Source organism: Mytilus galloprovincialis, chromosome 9 (genome assembly GCF_965363235.1).
Source record: "Mytilus galloprovincialis chromosome 9, xbMytGall1.hap1.1, whole genome shotgun sequence".
NCBI lineage: Eukaryota > Metazoa > Mollusca > Bivalvia > Mytilida > Mytilidae > Mytilus > Mytilus galloprovincialis.
In genome coordinates, this window is record NC_134846.1 from 32,663,031 (window position 1) to 32,687,318 (window position 24,288).

At 31.9% G+C, this 24,288-nt stretch overlaps 1 protein-coding gene across 2 annotated transcripts; it reads left to right on the forward strand.

Annotated features, from left to right (window-relative positions):
* The first annotated feature begins 883 nt into the window (after positions 1–883).
* On the forward strand, positions 884–23,434 carry LOC143044831 (uncharacterized). 2 transcript variants are annotated; one of them, XM_076217016.1, is made up of 11 exons: positions 884–1,104; positions 1,923–2,080; positions 3,602–3,746; positions 3,994–4,305; positions 4,717–4,779; positions 6,025–6,100; positions 9,229–12,748; positions 13,049–13,191; positions 13,776–13,932; positions 14,451–14,513; positions 21,924–23,434. In XM_076217016.1, the coding sequence occupies exons 1-7, from the start codon at positions 1,086–1,088 to the stop codon at positions 9,863–9,865; spliced, it is 1,410 nt and encodes a 469-aa protein (XP_076073131.1). In that variant the 5' UTR covers positions 884–1,085; the 3' UTR covers positions 9,866–12,748; positions 13,049–13,191; positions 13,776–13,932; positions 14,451–14,513; positions 21,924–23,434. The 2 variants fall into 2 exon arrangements, with proteins under 2 accessions (XP_076073131.1, XP_076073130.1); XM_076217015.1 differs by lacking the exons at positions 884–1,104; positions 1,923–2,080; positions 3,602–3,746; ... (1 more) ...; positions 4,717–4,779; positions 6,025–6,100 and having other exon boundaries at positions 9,869–12,748.
* Positions 23,435–24,288: the final 854 nt, after the last annotated feature.

Sequence of the window (24,288 nt, forward strand, 5' to 3'; positions counted from 1 at the left end):
TTTTATTCTGAAAAGTGTGTTTTCAATATGCCACTTTATATGTATATCTACGAATTTGATGATGCTTTATGGTGAGGATAAAACCGAATTAATTTAGAAATCCGCTATTGGGTAATGCATAATCACTTAGTATTACTATAAAAAAACGTATTATGATTATATACAGAACGGTTTCACACATGGATCTTACTAAGCTAGTCCTTAGGAGCACCTGAGGTTTCTTCTGTTTTATGTCAGGTCTGTGTTGTTCTATTTTCTAATTTCAGGTAGTGTTTTGTAAACTTGCTTATGTATGTTTGTACACATAGTTCATGATGCGATGTAAATAACCATTTTGGGATGAAAATTATTATAACCTGAAATAAATAATCCTATATACCCAGCCCTATGTGAGCTGGTTCAAAAGTTCCTCGAAAAGGAAGCACAAAGATTTGACATCATTATGACACCATAGAAATCAAAGAATTCACAAGGTTTCAAATAGTTGAATAAGTTAAATTAAATTAACAAACATTGAATGAGCAGGATTTATAATGACTGTAAAACATGTTAACACGGCGTTTTTAACCACCATCAAATAATCTAAATGCTTTATTAGCAACATCTATCGGGTAAACAAAGATACATTATTTTTTGTTTATAAACCACGTATTACCCGAGTTCTACTTTACACAAAACAAAAAACGATGTGGACAAAATGAATAATTCACTCATAGCTCAGGTTCAATGATTAAAAAAAAAAACAAAGCAAATAACAACGTACAAATGATAATACATATACAAATGAGTACACGTATAGTCACCGAAATTAACACGGATGAGGAAGACGTGGCGGATACATCATATACAACGACTTCACTTGTTTTGTTTTAAAATTTTGAAGTATTCCACGTACTACATATATTTGTGAAAGTTTATATTTCTTTCAAAAAATGTTTATCAGTGTAGAAATTATGTTATATTTTAATTATTGATGACCGGCATTTAGTTCTATTTATTTTATATTATTATAAATAATTAAAGAACAAGTGTGTTCCATCAGGACGAATAAGTGTTATAAAATTTATATCAATGTGACATTCTGGATGGCAGATAATAGTAATGGTAAGCAGAATACACGTTTTTAAATTAGTTCTTATCCCAAAGGCGTTATGATGTTTTCATTCATTATGTTTAAGTTAATTTCTCAAATATTTAAACTAATGTTAGGCATTATATGGAACGCCGTAACTGTCTTATGATAAAAACTTTTATTATATGATGGTCCTTTAACATTATACGAGGGTACTTTGACATTATATAATGGTACTTTGAAATCACATGATGGTACTTTGACATTATACGATGGTACTTTGACATTATACGATGATAGTCTGACATTATATGATGGTACTTTGACATTATACGATGGTACTTTGACATTATATGATGGTACTTTGATATTCTATGATGGCACTTTGTCATTTTGTAAAGACATAAGGAATCATTGGGAATTAGAAAAAAAAATATGAAGGAATCACTCATTTTGAGTGTACTAAAGAATGTTGATCTGAAGCATGTTTTTTTTTTCATTTTGAAGAGCACCACATATCATCTGTAAGCACATACTAAACCATATAGATAAGCACAGGGTACTAACAACACTCAACCATGAATTCAGATCAGGCTTGACTGCATTTGTTGCTTTCATACAGGTACACTAGCATTAATTTCGACTTGTTTCTCATATACTTAGAAAAAGGTTGGATTTTCCTTCCAAAAGCAACTAAAACACATCCCAAAGACGTAGTGTTTTATCGTCATGGACAGTCAAAGAAGACATGACTCTTATAATACTTTTTGCACAATATTATCGTAAAATGTAAGATGATTGTTTTTTATAAGCGATTACATGTGTAAGTGTACTTTTTGTGAACTTTCAGATGGGTTTTATCAGTACGTCGGTTGCTACAAAAACGATGGTAAAAACAGGTTACTAAGCGATTACCCCGGTAAAGACAATGACATGTCTCCATTATTATGTTTTACAACTTGTACATTTGGAGAAAGACGTGGCCGGTTTAATTATTTTGGAACACAGGTAACGTTATTTAGACATGATTATAACAGTTTTTAAGTTTCTTAATGGTCACAATAGAATTAAAAAGACCTAAACAGACAAACAAACAAAACAACAAAGCAAAAAAAAACAACATAAAAATGTCTGTCAAGTTTATTTAAAACTATTTATATACTGGTGACTTATTATAAAAAAAACACCTGTCTATTGTCGTTTGGTTGGTTACCGTTCAATTGATATGTACAGTACTTCTTCCTTTATTTTTTTTTTAATTATTTTAATTTGTAGTATGTGAAAGGAACAACTTATTTAGAAATTATTAAGTAGCGACTTGCGTTTTAACAACACAAAAAGTTACCACAAATAATGATCAAAAAACAAGTATATCGTACGTGACAAAACGACATGCTTTATACAAACCTCGCATACAAAAGTCCATTTTCATGTTACCGTAATTAGACTCCGAGGGTACGATTGTTCAACTGGTTACCGTCTCTCTGGTAGGACATCCTGGTACGCGGTCAAGCAAAGCAACGTGGTAGGTAGTTCAAGATTGTAAGCGGAACTTAAAGCGGTATATTGAGGGAAAAGTAACTTTTTAAATGCTTTCTATACATGAATAAATCATTGGAAAATAGTAAATTTCACCTCGAATTACACTGATCATATATTAGATTTTACTTTTTTGGTTCTTCGTAACTGAGCGAGTACCAGAATATCATACATTTTTTTTACTACAGAGAAGGTAAACTGTCGAAAAATTGAAGAACCCGGAGTCAAAAGTCGGTAATGTTAAAAAAAAACGGATCTATTTGATGACGAATATGTCTTCTAATTACGCTAAACGTCACGTGGAGCCCACAGAAAGGGTTAAGAATTGATAATCACCTCGTTGTAATGTCATTTGCTTTCACATTTATATTTATCAATTTTGAATTATTCAAAAGACTGTAAAACTATATTTACTGAAACCATAGACATGTACCGTTTGTAAGTAACGCCGTTTGTGTCGTCACTAAGTAACCAAGTCGGTGCTATTTTAAGTTTTTATCCATTTCAGATAATGTGTTTGGGTAAACGGGTTTTAATAAAATTCTGTAAAACGGGAGGATAGTGCCAACTGTGCTACGATAACGAAACGTTAAGGTTGTATAAATCCATCCTACGATAAATTTAAATGTCTGATTCACACATATCATTTGTGGAGATTTATTTCCCCGAGGGTATCACCAGCCCAGTAGTCAGCACTTCTGTGTTGACTGGAGTTAACATTGATCTGTTCATAATTATAAATTAACTGTTATCAAAACTTGTGAATTTTTGGAAAAAAAGGCTTTTTTTCCTCAGGAATAGATTACCTTATCAGTATTTGGCAAAACCTTTAGGAATTTTTGGTCCTCAATGCTCTTCAACTTTGTACTCTATTAGGCCTTGTAAACATTTTTTGATTCGAGCGTCACTGATGAGTCTTTTGTAGACGAAACGCGCGTCTGGAGTAAATATAAATTTTAATCCTGTTATATATGATGAGTTTATTTGTAGAAGGGCAATCGGTGCTATTGTGGACAGATGGACAGTATAAAGGATCATGTACAAGACCCGGCTAAGTGTAATAAAAAATGCAAAGGAAATCATTCTGGTGAGATTTGTGGTGGTAACAAAAGAGCGTCTGTATACAGCATTAAAAGTTAGTATAAAGATAATTTCAATGTTTCCCTTTTAAATCTAATATGATAATGTTGTAGAAATATAATTTTACTTTCCAATAATTAATAGCAGATTAAGAATAGATAAATAAAAATAGGGGGAAAGGTGCCAGAAAAACAATTAGAATGAACCAAAGACAAACCCCTGTTATGTTTTTTACATATCCAATAAACCTAAGAATGAAAAGGTATTTAAATGATAAAGTAATTGTGTTTAGTTCTTTGCAGAGTTACCAACGCTATCTTCTGCAACAGTGTCCACAACGTCAGACCTTCCATCTGCAAAAATTACTACCACGTCCATGATAAATCCTGCAACAATGGCGGCAGCGTCAAACCTTCCTCCTTCAACAATGAAGGCACCATCAGTGCTTCCACCTGCAACAATGGCGGCAGCGTCAGACCTTCCTTCTACAAAAATTACCACCACGTTAGTGCTTCCTCCTGCAACAGCGGCGGCAGCGTCAGTGTTTCCCCCTGCAAAAATGACCACAACATTAAAGCTTCCTTCTATAACAATGACCGCAACATCAGAAAGAGGTATACTGCTCAAAAGAATAATAACACTTAGTATACTATATCCTTTTATTGAATAAGATGTTTTTGTTTCATTTGATATTTGATCGACAGAAGTAACATGTGATTGCATGTAGCAGGTTATGTAGTTATAGGTAGCATTTCAGAGCTAAAACGATATGTCTGAGTGACGTATACTTCACGCTGGTTGTATGGATGATTGTCTGTTTAACATATAATGGCAAATAAAGAAGAAAAAAACCAACTAACAGGGAAAAGTATTGAAATCATTAATATTGAAATTGATGAAAATAAATGTACTATACTAAAACTGTTTTGTGTTTCGTGCCAATCTTCCAACTTCGCAAATTATTGTATTTATTTGTTTAAACATTGTTTAACATTGCCTTGTTTATGGTTATGTTTTATATTTAGATAACCAGACAAACACATCAAAAGGCACACAAGTTAATCCAGCAAAAAAAGGTTTACTTGCAGGTACAATAATTTTTTTTTATTTCCGCTTCAATGATTCTTATTTTACAAATCTGAACAAAATTAAGAATTTTAAGAAGTGCAACCATGTTTCTACAAGACGTCCACAAAAATGTAGTGTCTATTAAAAAGACAAAACAAAACACAACGAATCAAATAAATTTAAAGTATTCAGACAAAATAACTGTTAATGGGAATTGTTCCAATTTATTTAAAAGCTCACCATGCTCTGTTTACATAAAAAAAATATCAAACAGCGTCTTGTCGGAAAGCAGCATATGTTAAAGCATTACATTGCTTTTTCATAGTGTGTCTTTCTATGTCTTGACGTTTCACTATTATCTCAGGTTATGATGCACATTGGCGCCTTTGATAAGGTTTAAAACAGCTGCCCAGCTGCATGTGTTTGCACCTGTCCTAAAGCAAGAACATGTTGTACAGTGGTTGTCGTTTGTGGTCTATAATTAGTGTTTCTTGTTTCTCATTGTCTTATTCTGTTTGAATGGTTTTACACTTGTCATTTTATGGTCCTTAAATAGAGTCCTGTTCAGTATGAGCCAAAACTCCGTGTTTTAGGCTGTAATTTGGCCTATAATTGTTTACTTTTACAAATTGTGACTTGAATGGATAGTCATCTCATTGCCACTGATACCACATCTTACATTTCTATATAAAAGTACTAAAAATAGATTTAGTTATCATGGTCAGTCCGATTGTGAAGAGATTCCTGATAGTACTTGAAGACATTATATATTTGGGGGCCTCGGTGGCCATGTGGTATAAGTAGTTACTACTGTAATCACTAGCAGGTCAACACTGAGGTTTTGAGATCGAACCCTGTTCGTGCGGGTGCACTTGACTCCATTCTTAATTGACTAGGATTGTCAGTTTTCCTATCGAAGGTCGGAGGTTTTCTCCGGGCACTCCGGCTTCCTCCACCAATACAAACTTGCCGCCACAAAATAGCCTAAATGCGGTGCTTAAAAGTGGCGTTAAAACACCCAAATTCAATTCGACTCAATTCATATATGTTTGATAAAGTCTACGATTGATATCTTAACGGGTTATCATGCATAGCAGAACTGATTTACCACGATTTGTTGGCAAATTGCATGTGATCTTGATTTGTTTTATTTGTCTTTTAGTTTCAATTGATAACTCCAAGTGAATTTACTTGTTTATAACAACGTTCAACTACTGTTACTACTTTTTAAACAACTAGTACATTTTGTTACCTTTATATTTAAGGTATTGGAATTGGTGTGGTCATTATAGTTTGTCTTCTCATTGTTGCAATTTGCTGTTTCATATTATGGAGAAGAAAGTATGTGTACATAATATGTTTTATTATTTTCTAATTAAGTCTTGAGATAGTTCAGGGGTATAGAAAAAAATGACAGAAATTTCTTATACTTTCCAAAAATGCAGATTTTACTATGCTTTTTTCAAAAAGAAAGATAAAAAGTATGGGTCACTTCGTTATTTTTTAAGGTACAAGTCGTTCAAAATTGCCAAAATTTGCTTAGATTGTTCATGAATAAAGACATTTTTGTGCATAAAAAAAATCAATGACACAGAATTTTGAAATAAAATATGAGAAGATAGGTTTCATAATCAGTCAGGGGCGTTACTTAAACAAGTATTTTTTTTAAGTTACTTATATAAGTAATTTATGTTTATGAAAATAAAAAAAATATTTAATAGAGTTATTTTAAATTTCAATAAAAGCATAGACTAAATGTAGTTTTCAAGAATTTTTACATCATTTTATATCATAAAATAAAGAATGTATGATATTTGAGAGGATTATAGGGATAAAGGGTAACTTAAAAAAATAATGAGAAAAATATTATATAAATAGGTTATTTTTATACATTTAAAAAAAAAATAGTAATAACACTTATTTAAGGAACATATATAATTGATATGGGTTACAAGTTATAACTGTCTTCAAGTCTTGATTAATTCACAAGTATCTATTTATTTATATCATTCTACCTTTAAGATTTTGGAGGAAAATGATAATTTAATATTCCCAAGAGACCAATCTTTGACCCAGAAGCGTCGGTATGAAAGATAAGTGCGTCAGAAATTTAATTAGTGTTTCAGAAGGATAAGATTTTATTATTCATGGTAAAAATAACCAGATGACTGTGAAAATTTGTCAAAGCTAGTAAAATCTGTATTACTGGACACCTATGAAAATAATATTCTGAAAAGCCTCGTTTTCAACATTACTTGAATAGGTAATTTTAATTGTTACTTGTTTAAATAATGCCCCTGACTGATAATATACTTTAAGAAAATTTAAAAAAAAAATGGTGTCACCATACTTGTTTTTTTGCTATAAGTCCAGTAGACATTTTTTTTACTAAAAAGGTTATCTCCCCTAAATGATGTTCGCTTGTCATGTTATGGAATTTTTGCCAGATTATTGGAATCCTCTGGTTTTATCGATTTCAATGCCTTAAAAAAAATTGCCCAATGACCCCCATTTTTCTTTTCATAAATATTTTGCATTTAAAATTATAAGCCATTTGCAAAAGTCCTATAAAATCTTATTTATTTTCTAATAGTTAATGAGAATTTTAACTTATCAATGGTAAAGCTATGAAAAATCAAGAGAGAAGTGATTCAACATTTTCCCGCCAAAATTTTAATGGCTAATATCTCGAAAACAAGCACATTGACCTCTATTTATTTTTTTTTGCTTTTTTTAGTCCTTAATCAATCTCCTATCTACATATTCTAGTTTTATGAAAAGCTATTTATTTTGAAACTGAGTAGCGAACTTCCTTAAATGGCTTATTTGAAAAATTAATTCTAAAAGCACAAGTATTTGGTATTTGTTAAAACATTTTCGTTAATGCAATGAATAACTAAGTGTTCTTTATATAGATAAACAGTGTAACCAATAAATTGCAAATCTGTCTTCAAAATTTGCAGTGTTGGCAACAAACGAGACCGATTGTGATTGTACAATTCAAGATGGTAGTTTACCCCTGAACTACCTTAAACATATATTTATACAGTTAGAAACATGTATCAGAACAGGTCACAAAGAACAAAACAAGTGTTCGAACGGAAATCTTATCAATTTTGTTCTCCTTTATTATCAGTCCGCCAGTCAATAGGTAGGGTTCACAAAAGAGGAATACATGCCTACTGTAGGATAGTTATATGTCTATAATATAGTTTTGCATTGTTCTTTTTTTGACACAATGCCATTGAATTCACAAATGTCATATTTCAAAATACACTTATTTTTTTTTATCATAAATCCAATAACAACACCACTTCAAAGAATTAAATAACTTCATTTAATTAATTACCAAAAAGTCGTATAGGAAAGACACGAAAAATTGATGAACTATTTCACAAACAATGTCTTCATATGCATCTGGATTTACCATTTGTACCTATATCTTCTTTCGATATTATACTATCACAATAATCTTCTTAAATACGTTGGTTGAAAATAGATGGAGGGATTGAGAATTCTAATGTAATTTGTATGGACATTTTACCTCCATATCATTGGTTTTATCTTAAAAATCAACTGTCGTGTAACATTAAGTCTTACAAGTTGCTGCAAGCGCTACTTACATTAACGTGGGAAGTGTTAATTTCTTATTTCTATTTAGTATGTAAAAAGCTTAAACCATTCAACAGGTTGATTGACTTCAAGAGTAACTTATGTTTACATTTCATGAGTAAAATTAGGTTGCATCTCTACCGGAAGTTGAATACAGATGGTTTCATTGTTCTAAAACATTGATTTCAAATACAAATTTCAACAGTGTTTAGTCTTTTTGAGTTTTGCGTGAAGAAATACTCCTAATCTAATGCAAAAACTGGTAACCAGTGAAATTAAAGTTTGCTATGAATGAATTAGTGTTGAACTTCAAGCTGCATTCAAACTTTCAACCATGAAATCCTCCACCATTCACATTCCATAAAGAACACTACAATGCAACCATTTCGGTTAGAATTCGAATCTTTTAATCAACACCAACAGAAAATTCACGAAGCTTGAATCACTTTAGGCATTTACTTTGAAATTTGCAAATATTTTATGGCAGTTAATATCAGTCAGACTTGATACTTTGATGTCAACTATTCCTTTACAGCAGTTACATGTAGTAATGTTTGAAATGTTTGAAGAGTGCTATAACATGTATAAACAATCATATTAATAAGCACTTTCGTTCTTCTTATTTTAATCTGGACTTTTGACAAGTGCTTTAGTTTGACCATATTTTATAAGAAAGTGTTCATTCTTTTTTAAAGAATTCAAATACACACGTGTGTATACACAGATGCACCGACACGTTAAGGAAAAAAAAAACCCACATTAACTATAGATGTTTGTCTTTTGTTAGATTGTACCAAGTGCTGCAAATTTTGAAAGTAACGTTTTATAATACTAATCAATATGTCTTATATCTTCAGGTTACATATAAAACAGAATAGGGAAAGATTAAATACATATCGAAATGCCGAAGACATGAGCATTACCAGTAATCAAAATGTACAAATACAAGGCAATTTAGTTTCTTACACTGAATTAACAGTTTACAATCATAACCATGCATATGATGAACTCCAGATAGAGACAAAAAACATGTTCAATGGAAAAGCTGAATTGTTAGATAATTCAGAAGGACTGTCAAATGACAATTATACTGTACTGGTAGTACCCGAAGACCGAAATGAAGGCATCAACTCTACACTCATGGCAACCACAACTGGGTTCATGGACAATATATCAGATAACGAAGTTTTAAAGCAAACTAACACTACTATTGGTGCTTATGCCATTCTAGACCCAAGAGAAACAGGCTTTGACAGACCTACACCAGAACAAAAAATAAAAGCTGACAATTATGCTGTCCTTGACCCTGCTGAGACTGGTTTGGACAGGCACAAAGCCAGAAATGACAAACCTACTCAATCCGTAAAACCTGAAAACTCAGATAAAACCATCTACGAACATTCTATTAATAACAAAGAGACATGTGATGAAAGAGAAAAACCAGACTGCAGGCACACATTCAATAACCATGACAAACATAATTGTATCAATTAAAAATAAAGCAACTCAGAAGACTGACACTGACACTGGTATCGGTACTTATGCCGTTCTTGACCCGGATGCAACAGGATTTAACAGATCCAAACCAGAGCCAAAAGTAAATGATGATTCGTATACTGTCCTTGACCAAGATGAGACTGGATTTAACCGGACGAAATACAGAGACGACATGCCTTCTCAGTCTGTAAACATCACAAATTCTGGTAAATCTACTCATGGGCATGCTATTCAGAATCAAGAAACAAGTGAAGAAGGGAATTATAACCTAAATGAGGATGTTCAATACGACGTTTTGAATCAAGTATGCAGACTAAAAGATGATAACGAACATACATACAGCCATTCAGTTGATGTTGTGTATGATACAACAAATCAAAATCGATCACCAAGGACAGAAGATTCATCGCATGATTATGATTACTTGTAGCTAGATTGTGTCAATGATGGCCATGAATGTTTTTTAGCGTATTTATTGTGTGTATGTCTCTACACATTTTGGTTCATTTCGTCCTGAATTGAACTGTCATCGAAAATACAGATTTTGTGTTATTAAAATTAGCTGTTACAAAATATTCGTAGTTTTTTTTTTAAATTAATGAATGTATCTACCTTGTGCACAGCTCTGATTCCTTGCTCAGATTGGTCTATACTTATTTGTAATTTTCGGTTTATAGCTCTAAATACTTTTTATAAGTTTTGGATTTTCAAATATTTTGGCCTCGAGATCACTGAAGAGTCCTTCATTGTCGAAATGCTTATCTGTTGCAGAAAAGTTATTACCTTTTTTATCTGTGGTTATAAGAATGCAGTCCATTTTTTCTAGTTATATTCAAAGATCTATAGACAGATACTTTGCCATGAACTTTTTATGGGACGTCATTATACATTGTCGCGTTCTTGGAAATATAAAATTGTAAAAAGTTAGGCAACATTTTTTTATATTTAGCTTCAGTACTACATTAAACAATGTTTTAGTCTTAGACATTTTGAAAATGTACGGCAACCCATACTCATGTTTTTATTGTGTTTCTAAAAAAAAATGATATAATGACACATGTCTTATACTTGATAATGTTTTATCAGTGTGTTGTTTAATCCATTTTTCGTAATTTTAAATTTGCTATGCAGGTTCACACAGAGTGTGTTATTCAATCACTTAAATAACTAAATATTCATACTAGAAACAGAACATATTAATTTGATTAAGAGTACTTAAATATATCACTGTGCTCAATCATTGCCACTGTACTTTGGGAAGACTTTATAAATCAATTTCATACATGTACACAATGCCCGAAGTAGCTTTCTGTGGAATTTCTATACAGCAAAATGTTTTATCATGTTTTAGTAATGAAAGAAGTACTTTTTCAACAACAACGGTAAAATCAACGTGTTTTAATTATTTGAATCATCTGCCTTTAATTTCAAATCGCAAATTTACAACATGTTATCCATATTTATTTCTAGGCATGTATATATGACAGTATAGAGGACGATATCTATAAAGCCAATTTAAAGTCAATATCTAACCATGCAAACAAAGCTCTGTTTTTAACCACCGAAAATTAGATACAAATATAAGAAGATGTGGTATAAGTGTCAATGCCAATCAACATGAACCTAGTCTGCTTTTTGTTTATTTAAATTTATCTTAAAACCTAAAAACGTTAGCTGTGTAAAAGAAAAATTCGGTTAACGTCTCGCTAATTGAAACAGCATTGACGAATACAGCTAAAAATACAGTAATGGGTATCGCATGGAATCAAGAACGATCTTTGCCGGTCGTTGTCATACTACCGATCTACATTCAAATAGTAACTTGCAAGTGCTTTAAATGAAAACCATGCATTTGTATGTCTGTGAAAAGTTTTACATTATTATTATGAAACACGTTTAGTTGCCGCTTAATTATATAAAAACTATTTAGTAATGTAATGAATTTGTAGTTTTCATTTGTATTCACTTGAATGTTAAAAGTTATGGCAACGACATCAGCATACTTGATTGTTTGATTGACCATTATATTTGTCAGAATAATTTTGCATTTACAAAACCGTCAAAACTCATTTTTAAGCCAACGTGTACGTAGTTTATGTGCCTTCCCGACTTGATTTGTATCAGTAAAAGGCAGATCAAATGACTTATCTTGAGGATATCGCTTTATGAAAGATTTATTTTCAGTGCATTTTTGTGTAGTGTGTGTTGACTTTAGAATTGTTTTTGCATCTCATATCTCATATATCCCATGATACTTCATATTGCTTTACTAAATATAAAGTTCTTTTTTTTGTACAACAATAGCTGCATTAGAATAGGAAATGTACAATCAGACTACATATAGGCAGGTTATTTCAACAGCTTCGTTTTTTTGAAGACGACGGAAATCATTAGGTCTTATTTCTAAATTTAAATAAACAATTGTTTGTTGGATAATCATGGACAAGTGTTTACACAATGTATCACACGTTAATGTTTATTATACTTTTGTTTTTTATTGTATGTGATTTTTTTTTACACTGAATATATTAGATTTGAAATTCGACATCTTCTATATTCCCCTTCATGCGTTGTCCAATACAATGTAAAATAAAATATATGAGCTACCAAATAGTCATATAAGTATATGGTAGAAGGATAGAATAACTACTAAAAAATATTATCGTATCACGTGGTTTTGTGGTTTGATCGGAAATCGCCTTTTAAAAACCACAATTGTCAATAGAAAGGGTGTTAACATGTATATACATGTTTATGAAGGGAAATGGAACGGACATTGGCGAGATAAAGTGGGTAGCACTGTATCATCTCTCTGCATATATATATATATCCCTTATATTAAAACATTGACATGTTACACAATGGAAGGTTTCACACAAAGTGAGTAAACGTATTTAACTATTCCAATTTTTTATGGAGGCATGATTTGCTTATCAATTTTGTAAGAAAAGTGTTTGCAATTGAATTTACTGTTTATTTCAGTGCGTTATCTATTCATATAACAAAACAAATATGGAAATCAGAACAGTAATTTGTCTTTGAAATGTTTAACATTTAAATTTTAATTTGAATATTACTAAGTGTATTTTAGATACCACTTGACAATGTGTGCTTTCCATATAATCAATAAAATATCAAATATTTAATAAAATAATATACTTCTGCTAACTAAAATTTCAGATTATATATACATTGGTTGCTTTGAAGATAGATCTAAAAGGTTATTGCCTGTCGGACCTTTTAAAACACGAAACTATGAAATGTCCGCCAAAATCTGCTTTCACCACTGCAAATCTACAAACTTGGAATATTTTGCAACAGAGGTAAGGCCTAGTTTTTATAAACGTGCTTTTTTATATAGATTAGATTGTTGGATTTCCCGTTTGAATGGTTTTACACTTTTCAGTAATTTTTGGGGGTCCTTTACAGTGTGTTATTCGGTGTAAGCCAAGGCTCCGTGTTAAAGACCGTACTTTGACCTATAGTGGTTGAATTTTACTAATCATCACTTGGACGGTGAGTTGTCTCATTGGCATTCATACCGTATCTTCTTATATCTATATACACGTATATTAACTTTAAATATATTAACATAAAAAAAAATCCATTAAATTGTGTTTGTGAATTTAAACATGCAAGTCGCACCAATATGACTAAAAGAAGACTTACACATGTATATTGTTTTTTTTTCACATTGGTTCGATTCGGGTTCAAACCATTTGACAGCTAGTAAAATTTCCTAATGTTGACATGTTAATATTAACTTCACTAAAAGCCATTGTAGCTAGCGTATGACAAACACTGTTTAAAAAAAAGTTTACTCGATGAAATGGTAACACAAATACAATAACTTTAATCTTCATATCTTGAAAGTCTATTCATTTTGTTTGTTTACGTTTAATTACAGTACGGAAACGAATGTTTTTGTGGTCATGGGATAAAAATAGGTTCCAAACAGTATAAAAGAAAAGCGGAAAAAGATTGCAACAAAAAATGCAAGGGTCATGTTACAATGAAATGCGGTGGTAAATGGAGAGCTTCTGTTTACAAAATAAATAAAGATGGTGAGTACATGTATTGCTTCCAAAAAAATTCATTTAAAGATTTTAGAGCTTGTTTAACACGTCAATGTCTGTATTATTCAAATTACGCAACTTGTGAGTACACCACGTCTTGTCCATCGTCATTTGTGTGTGTATAGTACTGTTTGCGTCCTTTTAGTTTCTTAAAACAAGCAATACCGTAAACAGACACAAAAACAATAAACAATTCCCAATGTCCCCATGTTGCAAATAATTTATCAATCGAAAGGAAACTACAAAAAATTAGTTTGGGTTCTTTAAAATATGTTAAAAATATCTAAGAAAATGAAAGGTTGATTGTGAATATAATGCATATCCCAATAATTCATAATTCATCACATACGTTATTTTTTGTTTTATTGCTTTGCATTGTTTGTTTCTGGTGCCGTTAAATGGTGCTTAATTTGACACTCAAATCATTACGTTAAGACATTTAAGGAAATAAATAATGCACTACGTTTTCATATAATTTCTAACCATTATATACTTTTTACTTCAAGCTCATCAGTCAACGACGTCAATCCATACCCCAACAACTCCGAAACGAGATGAATTTGTTAAAGGTAAACCGCATATTTGTACCAAGTCAGTAATATGGCAGTTGTTATCTTATAGAACGTTTCTGTATGTGTTACATTGTCGGTTTTGTTTTTGTTGCACTTTTTTTTGTTTTCCTATTATAGGTTACATGTGTTTCCCTTGGTTTAAGTTTGTAACCCGGATTTGTTTTCATTCAATCAATTATGACTTTCGAACAGCGGTATACTACTGTTGCCTTTATTAGTTACCAATAAGCATTATAAACATAAAACCTCTAAACATATAACCTATCAACGTATTCCGAGATATAACACCAGTGACGATTGTAACTGGTTTGGTTTACTTTCGATTAATTACCAGAAAAACATATATATGTAATAATATGGTTTAATTGTTTCCAGTGACGAACTTTTTCAGACTTTGTTTTACTAATTTAAAAGTTAATGAACCAACAAAAATGACGTAATCCAAAAGAAACGTTGTACATCTAAAAACTTAAATGAAACGGTTTCTTTGTCCAATGCAAGTATTTTTAGAGCAGTAAATAAACTCATCATAGATACCAGAACTGAAATTTTACATTTCGCCAGACGCATTTTTCATTTACAAAAGACTTATCGGTAACGCTCAAATCCAAAAGGTTTTTAGAAAGGACAAATAAAGTACGATGTCAACGAGATTAGAAAGATTACAGTATATAGAGTTCGATGCTTTCCTGATTGAGCTTCGATTATCGAAAGATAAGTTCAATGAGAAAAAAACAACGGATCGTTGTTATTCTTGGTCGCAAAAAAGTAAAGTTGCGTGAACTTCAGTTTCTTATTTAACTTTTGTCATATCGTTGTACCAGGCAGCGTAGTGTCATTGAAGCAATCAATCTTGGCTCATAATCCATATATCAGCTGGATTGAAAGATGTTTTGCAAGTTTGGTCATCATTTTTGAATGAATATGACGGGAAATATTATGCAAATAAATTTGAGAATGAAAATGGGAAACCATAAGTCAATGAGACAACAACCCTACCTAAGATCAATTACAACCAAAGGCCATCAATGGGTATTCAACGCTGTTGTAAATTTGTGCACTGGGTCTTTCAAAGTAAAGAAATAGTGTTACTATTGTATAAACAGGGTTTATAAAAGTTACCAGAAGTTATTTCTAGCATGACACAGAAATTACAATAAACGCATAGATAAAATCACGCACCCGGATGCGGGCTTCAGCTGTCGCCTTAATAATAATAACAATGAATAATAGTTAGTTCACTGAAGGTTCAGCAAAAATAGACGTCATACTAAACTACAAAAAATAAATGAATTAAAATTAAAAAATCATACAAAGCTAACAAATGTGTCGGGGTTAAAATGTTTTGCGAGATATCCCCCCTCCCACTATACCTTCACCCAATGTAGACCCCTGGTGGGCCCCAAAAAAGCAGTTTTACAAAATTGTGAAAATATTATCGTTTAGCTATTTACTGGAAAGTAAAATGCTTCTGCTACATAAATATGGGCTATTTTTGACAATACAATGCACACATATCGGGTACTAGCATCATCAAGTCATGCTAAATTACTGAAATCTTAACAAATTTAGCATTTTAGTAAAATTTTAGACGGTGTCCGTCTTAAATGAAAGTGGCGGCATTCGTGTTCATTCATAATATTGAAATATAAGTTGTATTTGATGATAAAACATAATTTATATAAAGGTTAAGGATGAACACGGATACGGTCAATTTCATTTTTGACAAAAACCATCCGAAAAGTGACTTTTTTTGCATATTTGATAGATATTTCATATTTAAGCTTGACTCGGAGCGTTTTTGATGACTAAATTAGTTAAAATCTTTCAGATAAACTAATTGAACCAATTGAAATTAACACCTAAGCGTTTAAAACGTGTCCAAAATCTTTTGTTAGATGAACTTGGAATTTGAGGCCAAAATCGGCCCTTACCGGACCTACTCCTTTAGATGCAAAACATGCACATCTGTCTTTTGATCGTAGAGATAAAGTAAAAGCTTTGGTATGTTCTTTTAAAAATCTTTTTCCAGATGTGCCAAACAAAACCACTGTTGTTTCTCTAAATGTTGATGTAGGAGATGCTTCTCCAATTAAGCAACAACCTTACTGGCTCAATCCACTCAAACTTGAAGTTATGAGAAAAGAAATTAAATATAGGCTTCACAATGAATTATTGAGCCGAGTAATAGTGAATTAAGCTCTACTTGTCTCCTTGGGCGAAAACCAGATAAAACCTTTCGTTTCGTGACTTATTTCAGAAAAGTTTAAAAATCTGATTCCTATCCGATTCCAAGGATAGACGATTGTATTGACAACATTGGTCATGCAAAATTTGTGAGCAAATTTGATTTGTTGAAAGGTTACTGGCAAGTTCAATTTACAAAGATAGTTCGTGAAATTTCAGCGTTTGTTACACCAGATGGCTTATTTCAATATACTGTAATGCCGTATGGCATGAAATGTGCTCCAGCTACATTTCAAAGAATGATTAATAATGTTATAAAGATTAAGACTGCTGTTACAGTGGAGATCAGTTCTAACCTCTCATCAATTCTGTCAGAATCTGTCAGGAGAACTGTTCTAGAACAGTATGTAGAACTGTCAGCCTGACACCTTTTAGTCAGTTCTAGGTTAGAACTTTTCTAGCTAGAACTGATTTGGTCAGTTCTACCTAGAACTGATTTGGCCAGTTCTAGCTAGAACTGATCCTGACAGTTCTACCCTACAACAGTTTTAGACAGTTCTAGATAGAACTGACCAAATCTTTGGTCAGTTCTACTTCTAGAACAGTTCTACGGTTATAATTGATTTCAAATTCTACGGCTAGAATTAATTTGTAAATTCTACGGCCAGAATTAATTTATAAATTCTACTGCTAAAATTGATTTATAAATTCTACGGCTAGAATTGATTTATAACTTTTAAGAAATGTTTGTCTTAATATAAAGGCTTCGGCAAAATAGCGATTAATATTATATAGAGTTTTGCTATTTTGCCGGTTTTTTTTTCAGATTTATAATCGGCAAGAGAACATGTTTAACCCCGCCATATTCTGCATGTATGTGTCTGTTCCAAGTCAGGAGCCCGTAATTCAGTGATTTTCTTTTGTTGATGTGTAACATAACATATTTGTTTTTCATTCATTTTTTGTACATAAATTAGTATTATGAGAGGGGGGGGGGTGGTATTATTTGAATTGTTTTACATTTGTTATTCTGGGAGTCAGGATGGCTCGTTATCACATAACAAAATTATCTGACCTCATTAACCAACTGTAATATCTGTTTACGAGTAGTTTTCATACCTCGGACGGACCTGTTTAACACAAAGCCTTTGACCACATAAATCTAAACTGACATTATTTGATCTTTCTTTCTGCAAATCTATATAGCTGCACACGGTACTTCAGTTTTAATTTTAGGTCAAGAGGGACTGTACTATACAAGTTACAGCAATATTGGAAAACAATTTTGTTCGCATCAATTTATAGTGCCAGCATGCAGGGGCAGATCCAGCCATTTTAAAAAGGGGGGGGGGAGTCCAACTATATGTTCCCATTCAAATGCATTGATCGTCAAAAAAAGGGGGTTCCAACTCCTGAACAACCCCCCCCCCTCCCCTTGATCTGCCAATGAGCATGTCCTCTTTTTATTCAAAATATTGAATCATAAACAAATATCAGTAGTTTTCATACTTCAGACTTAGTCGTATAATAAAATCTTTTGACCGCATCAACCAAAACTTACCATATTTGCTTTTTTTTTATGTAAATCTAATAGCTGCACAGTAATTCAGTTATAATTTTAGGCCAAGAGGGACTGTAGTATATAAATAACTACAATATTGGAAATCAATGACCAATTTTTTTTCTCGCATCAATTGAGAGAGCCAGCATTTCCTATTTTTATTCAAAATATCGCATCAGAAACAAATATCAGTAGTTTTCATACCTCAGACTGACAGTAACATGAAATCATGTAACAGAATTATTTGTCTGCGTCAATCAAAACTGACCATATTTGACAGCATCAACCAAAACTGACCATATTTGACCGCATCAACCAAAACTGACCATATTTGACCGCATCAACCAAAACTGACCATATTTGCTCTTTTTTATGTAACTCTTATAGTCGCATAGTAAATCTGTAATATTTTTATGTAAGGATGGATTGTAAAATCATGAAAATACAAATGATAGAAATATTGGAACACAATGCTACCTAATTTCATTTGCATCAATTTAGAATGCCAGCATGTCCTCTTTATATTCAAAATATTGCATCATAAACAAATATCAGTAGTTTTCATACCTCAGACTGACTGGTATAACAAAATAATTTGTCCGCATCAACCAAAACTGACCATATTTGCACTTTATTATGTACATGATGTCAATCTTAATAGCCGCAAAGTAAATCACCTATATTTTTATATTAGGATGGATCGTTTAATATAAATGAAAGCAATATTGGAAAATAAAATTATGCTCACATCAGTTTATAGTGCCAGCATGTCCTCTTTTTCATCAAAAATTTGAATCGTAAACTAATTTCAGTAGTTTTGATATCTCAGACTGACTCATGAATATAACAAAATTATTTGTCCGCATCAACCAAAACTGACCATATTTGACAGCATCAACCAAAACTGACCATATGTGACAGCATCAACCAAAACTGACCATAATTACACTTTGTTATGTAAATCTTAATATATATATATATATAGCCGCATACTAAATCACTTATAGTAATACATATTACGATGGATTGTATAATTCAAATGACAGCAATATCAATGAATATTGGAACACATTGGCTACAAAAAAATTTCCACATCAATTTAGAATATCAGCAAGTCATTCAAGTCCTTTTTTTATTCAAAATATTGAATTGTAAACAAATTTCAGTGGTTTCGATATATCAGACTGAGTGAGAGTTGTTTTAACAAAATTATTTGACCGCATCAACCATAACTGAACTTATTTACACTTTATCATGTAAATATACATGTATACATGGTATATGGCCTCATTGTAAACATGGTAAACCAATATAATTTCTATGTGAGGACGGATCGTATGATAAAAATGACACCAACTTTGAAACACAATACACCTTATCGCTAATCCTGGCTGACCCGGCCTCTTGAACTTTTGAAGCATACAACAATGACGTGGCGTTAGATATTTTGTTTTATGACGTCAAAATTTTACGGGAACCTGTGTGATATCCAGTAATGGCCGACAAATAGAGACAAGGTGTATTCATACCATATCTAAGAATTTAGCGCGCCGTTATTTCCTCTCTGTATCCATAATAATGAACCGTCATTAAACATGCTAGAGTGACTTTTTAACATGTTTAAGTTTGTGATGGTTTTTTTTCAAACAAAACTATTTAATGGCATCATCCAACACTCACATGACTGATTCATATACTTCATTTTAAAAATAAAATAAAAAGTACATGTATGGGAAGTTCTCTTCTTGGAATAGTATACTGTTAATATAATTTGAAGAAGGCAAAGAAAATGCATGATTTTGTTTGTAGCCGAACGTCCAGGGGCAAATGTTTCATTCATGTTCAGATCCAGTATATTTTTCTGAGTTGCAGACTCCCAGATATCATTTATAATCGTTATGGATAAGTCTGGCTAAATTGACGAGATGGTGCAAATGTATATATAGTTTTTTTTACGTTGTACAACACTTTTTTTTTTATTAATATCCCATAATTCATCCACTGTACAATTTTCGTTTGAACATTTGTCAAAACAGAATCTTAAATGAATGTAAATCCAAGGCAAACAAGGGAAATTACGATTAAAATTGCATGAATTAAATGCAGAGTTTTATTTAGGGAGAGACTGTTAAAAACGGGGAACGAAGAAACGTAAACAATGATGTTTCCGTATGCAATCTTATAAAAATATTTCTCCGATGAGTTGGATAACCTTCTATTCACTTCGATATTTGTACATGTAACGTAATAAAAGTCGTTTGATCAGTAAAAAATATAGAAAATCTGCTATTTAATATATAGCAAAGTAATTGGAAGTGATTTATTTCTTCTAAATTCTAAAGTGCCCTCACTGCAGTGACGTCATTTAGAACTGTTCTACAGTCCTGACTGATTTAGGCAGTTCTACCCTAGAACTGATCCTGACATTTCTACCTAGAACTGATTTAGTCAGTTCTACCTAGAATTGATTCTGACAGTTCTACTTAAAACTAGGGTAAAACTAACAGGTAGAACTGTTCTAGGACAGGTTAGAACAGTTCTATGACAGAATATTCCGACAGTTCTAATGAGAGGTTAGAAGTCATCTCCACTGTATGCTTATATTGATGATCTCATTGTTTGTAGTGATAGCTTGGAAAATCATTTAACACATTTATATGAAACTTTTGATAGATTGTCACAATCAAATTTGACTGTAAACGTTGGTAAAAGTGAATTTTGCCAGGCCACTGTTGATTATTTAGTGCATACAGTTGGTCAAGGTCAAGTGAAACCTATAATGGCTAAAGTGGATGCCATTACCAAATTTCCTACAAATAAAAAAAACTACTTATGAGATATTTAGACATGATTGGATTTTACTGAAAATTCTGTTCAAATCTTGCTACTGTTGTTCAACCATCGACTCATTTTCTAGGGAAAGATTCTATATTGATCTGGAGTGAAAATTGTCAAAACGCTTTTGAAAATAGCAAATGACTTTTAATTATTAGTCCAGTTCTGATCACTCCAGACTTTGAAAATTTAAACTTGCTGTTGATGCAAGCGATATAGGAATTGGAGCAGTTTTACATCAAGAGACAGATGATACTGTTACATCATATTATCTAAGTATGATGGAAATCATGATCATGTGTCCAAGCATTGCTTAAAAAGATCTGAAAGCATTCTTTTGAACTCTGTCTTTCGGGATCATCTGTTTTTTTTTCCCCCCAAATGACACACACCTTTAAAAATTTGTAGACAGTAATATGGTTGGCTGATTAAATAAACATCAGAGCATAAAGCAGAATGGAGTGTTGTCAGATCCTTGTCAGCAATGCTTAGGCACATGATCTTTATTTGAAACAGATTGTTGTTAGCTATATATACTTTGGATTAATTTTGAATTTACAAATTTGATTTTATCGTTTTGCATTATTAAATAATATATAAAGACAAAGGCATGCAGAGCATGATGAAACATTTAAAATATTTCGTTTTTGATATCGAGACTGACAATAGTTACAGTACTTAAACAATTACATGCTGTGTTTACGTTAGGCGCGTTGATTAAAGTATAGTACATAAATCTGCAAAACAATACTAATAATTTCTATAAGTATATTACGTTACTTGACTGTATGTTGTGTTGTTAATACATGCTTTATTTTTTGTAGATGCTGTTCCAATAATTGTCGTATCTGCATTGGCTTTCTTATTGATTGCTGCAGCTGTATTAGTTACTATAGTTGTTTGCTACAGGGGAAAGAAATCAAGAAATTCGCAACCTATTGAGATCCAGCAAAATCTAATTATTGCTGAAAACAATGATTCTTCAGTTTATACCGAAGTAATGAGCAACGATATAGGCGTTAGTATCATTAAGATAAAAGAAGACAAAGATGTAATTAAGACCAGCCATTGTAAAACTCAAGGCGTTGCAGCTTCCATTGAACAAGATACCAAATATGAATCATTATCAACCGATCGAAACTCAATTGAACATATTTATGAATCGGATGTAATCCATAAAAATCAATATAAATCATTAACACACCAACAGGAATTAGATATACATACCTACGCATCTGCAGAACATGCAATATCACAAGACATTAAAACTCCAAGTGACCAGAAAGATGAAGTTTGCAACAAATATGAATCATTATCAACCAATCGAAACACAGTTGAACATACTTACGAATCAGACTCAATCAATAACAATCGATATGAATCATTGAAAAAACCATGGGGATTAGATAAACATACCTACGCATATACAGAACATGTAATGTCACAAAACAATAAAACTTCAATTTACCAGGAAGATAAAGATTGCAACAAATATGAATCATTATCAACCAATCGAAAATCAGCTGATCATACGTACGAATCAGACTCAATCCACACCAATAAATATGAATCATTAACACACAAACAGGAACTTGAAGAACATACCTATGACTCATTAGAACTTGCTTTACATACATCGACGGAATCGGACGTCAACCAATACCAGTCCCTTACCATGCCTGCAGAATCAGACACACATGTGTATGCGTCAAACTGTTCCATACAGTCAAGAGTTATAAATGCAAAATAGTTTTACAAGTTCCTACGCTTTACATGACTGTTTAAATGTAACTTGTTGCTAGATGGATAATCGTATTCATTTTTGAATGGGTATCATGATTGTAATATTTCTTTGACATACTAATATTGTATTGTGATAAAAACATCAACTTCGATTTTTTTTTCTAGAACAAAATGTTAAGCGGAATATGCAATATGCTAGCACATGAGGTACACTATGCAATTATCATCTTGGAGTCATGTAATCGAAATTGGATAGATAATTTTACTGCGATCAAATGTCATTTCTGAACTCCGTACTTAATCAATACAAATCCCCACTCATGGTCTGCTATACTGGAAAACAATAAGCCCTCCCAGGGCTACAGAAAGACTCATTTTAGTGACTATTCAATTTGAGGCGGTAGGGTTCAGCATCATAAGAAATTACCATGTATTAAAACGGCAATGCCAATCTATGAGTAATGCATTGGTCTTCCTATTAATATCAAAAATAGCATTTATATCTTAAATATGGTTCTTAAGTTTGACAATTGCACCTTTAAAAAACTATCAACTTTAATAAATGCTAATTAAAAAAAACATCATCATTAAATCATGTAAATAGTTTTTTTTTAATTTTAAATGTAGATTTACCTTTTATTCAGCCTTTCATTGACATTGTACATATTGTATATTCATTTGAGATATTCCACATACACACACAATAATCAATATTTCAACTGAGAATTACCTGACTAATCTGGTATATAGGAACATGCATATGTACGTTGTTAAAAAAATATTATCGGTTGAATTGAAGACATTTGGGTATTGGATCAGCAAAACAAATGTCTTAGTAGTAACTGCTGGGTATTCAATTAAAGATTAAATTCCACTCAATTATTAATTTAGATTTTAAAATATTCAATCAATAAAGACGAAGGCCATGCCTAAATCGAACGTCGTGGACTATGTAATTATCATCATGTTATGAACACTGGTTTCACAACAATGTTTTCTCATCTGTACATCGGTTTAAAATACCTGTACATGAGAATTGGTCACACCAGTACACTACATGTACACTCCATAAAATAGAATTAATTTCGTCTGTTGATCAGTTGGACGATTACCATTTCTTATTAAAAGTAAAACAAAACAAAATTGTAGCGGGGGGTGGGACAAATTATTCAACTACATTTCCTTTTAAGAAAGATATATTTGTTTCAGGGGAATCATGGGATGTGAGACACATCTGTGATGCTATAGGAAATTAAGGGAGTGTGTGGAACATGGAGTAAAAAATTTTCACTCTATGTTCATAATGTTATTGAAAACAAATTGTTTGTTTTTGTAACTAAGATGAAGTGGTTTATCCTACAAAGATGAATGATCGGCACTTTAAGAAAATTTATATTGATTTGGAAAACTGATATAAGGACATGAAATTTGCTTGACAACAGGCCA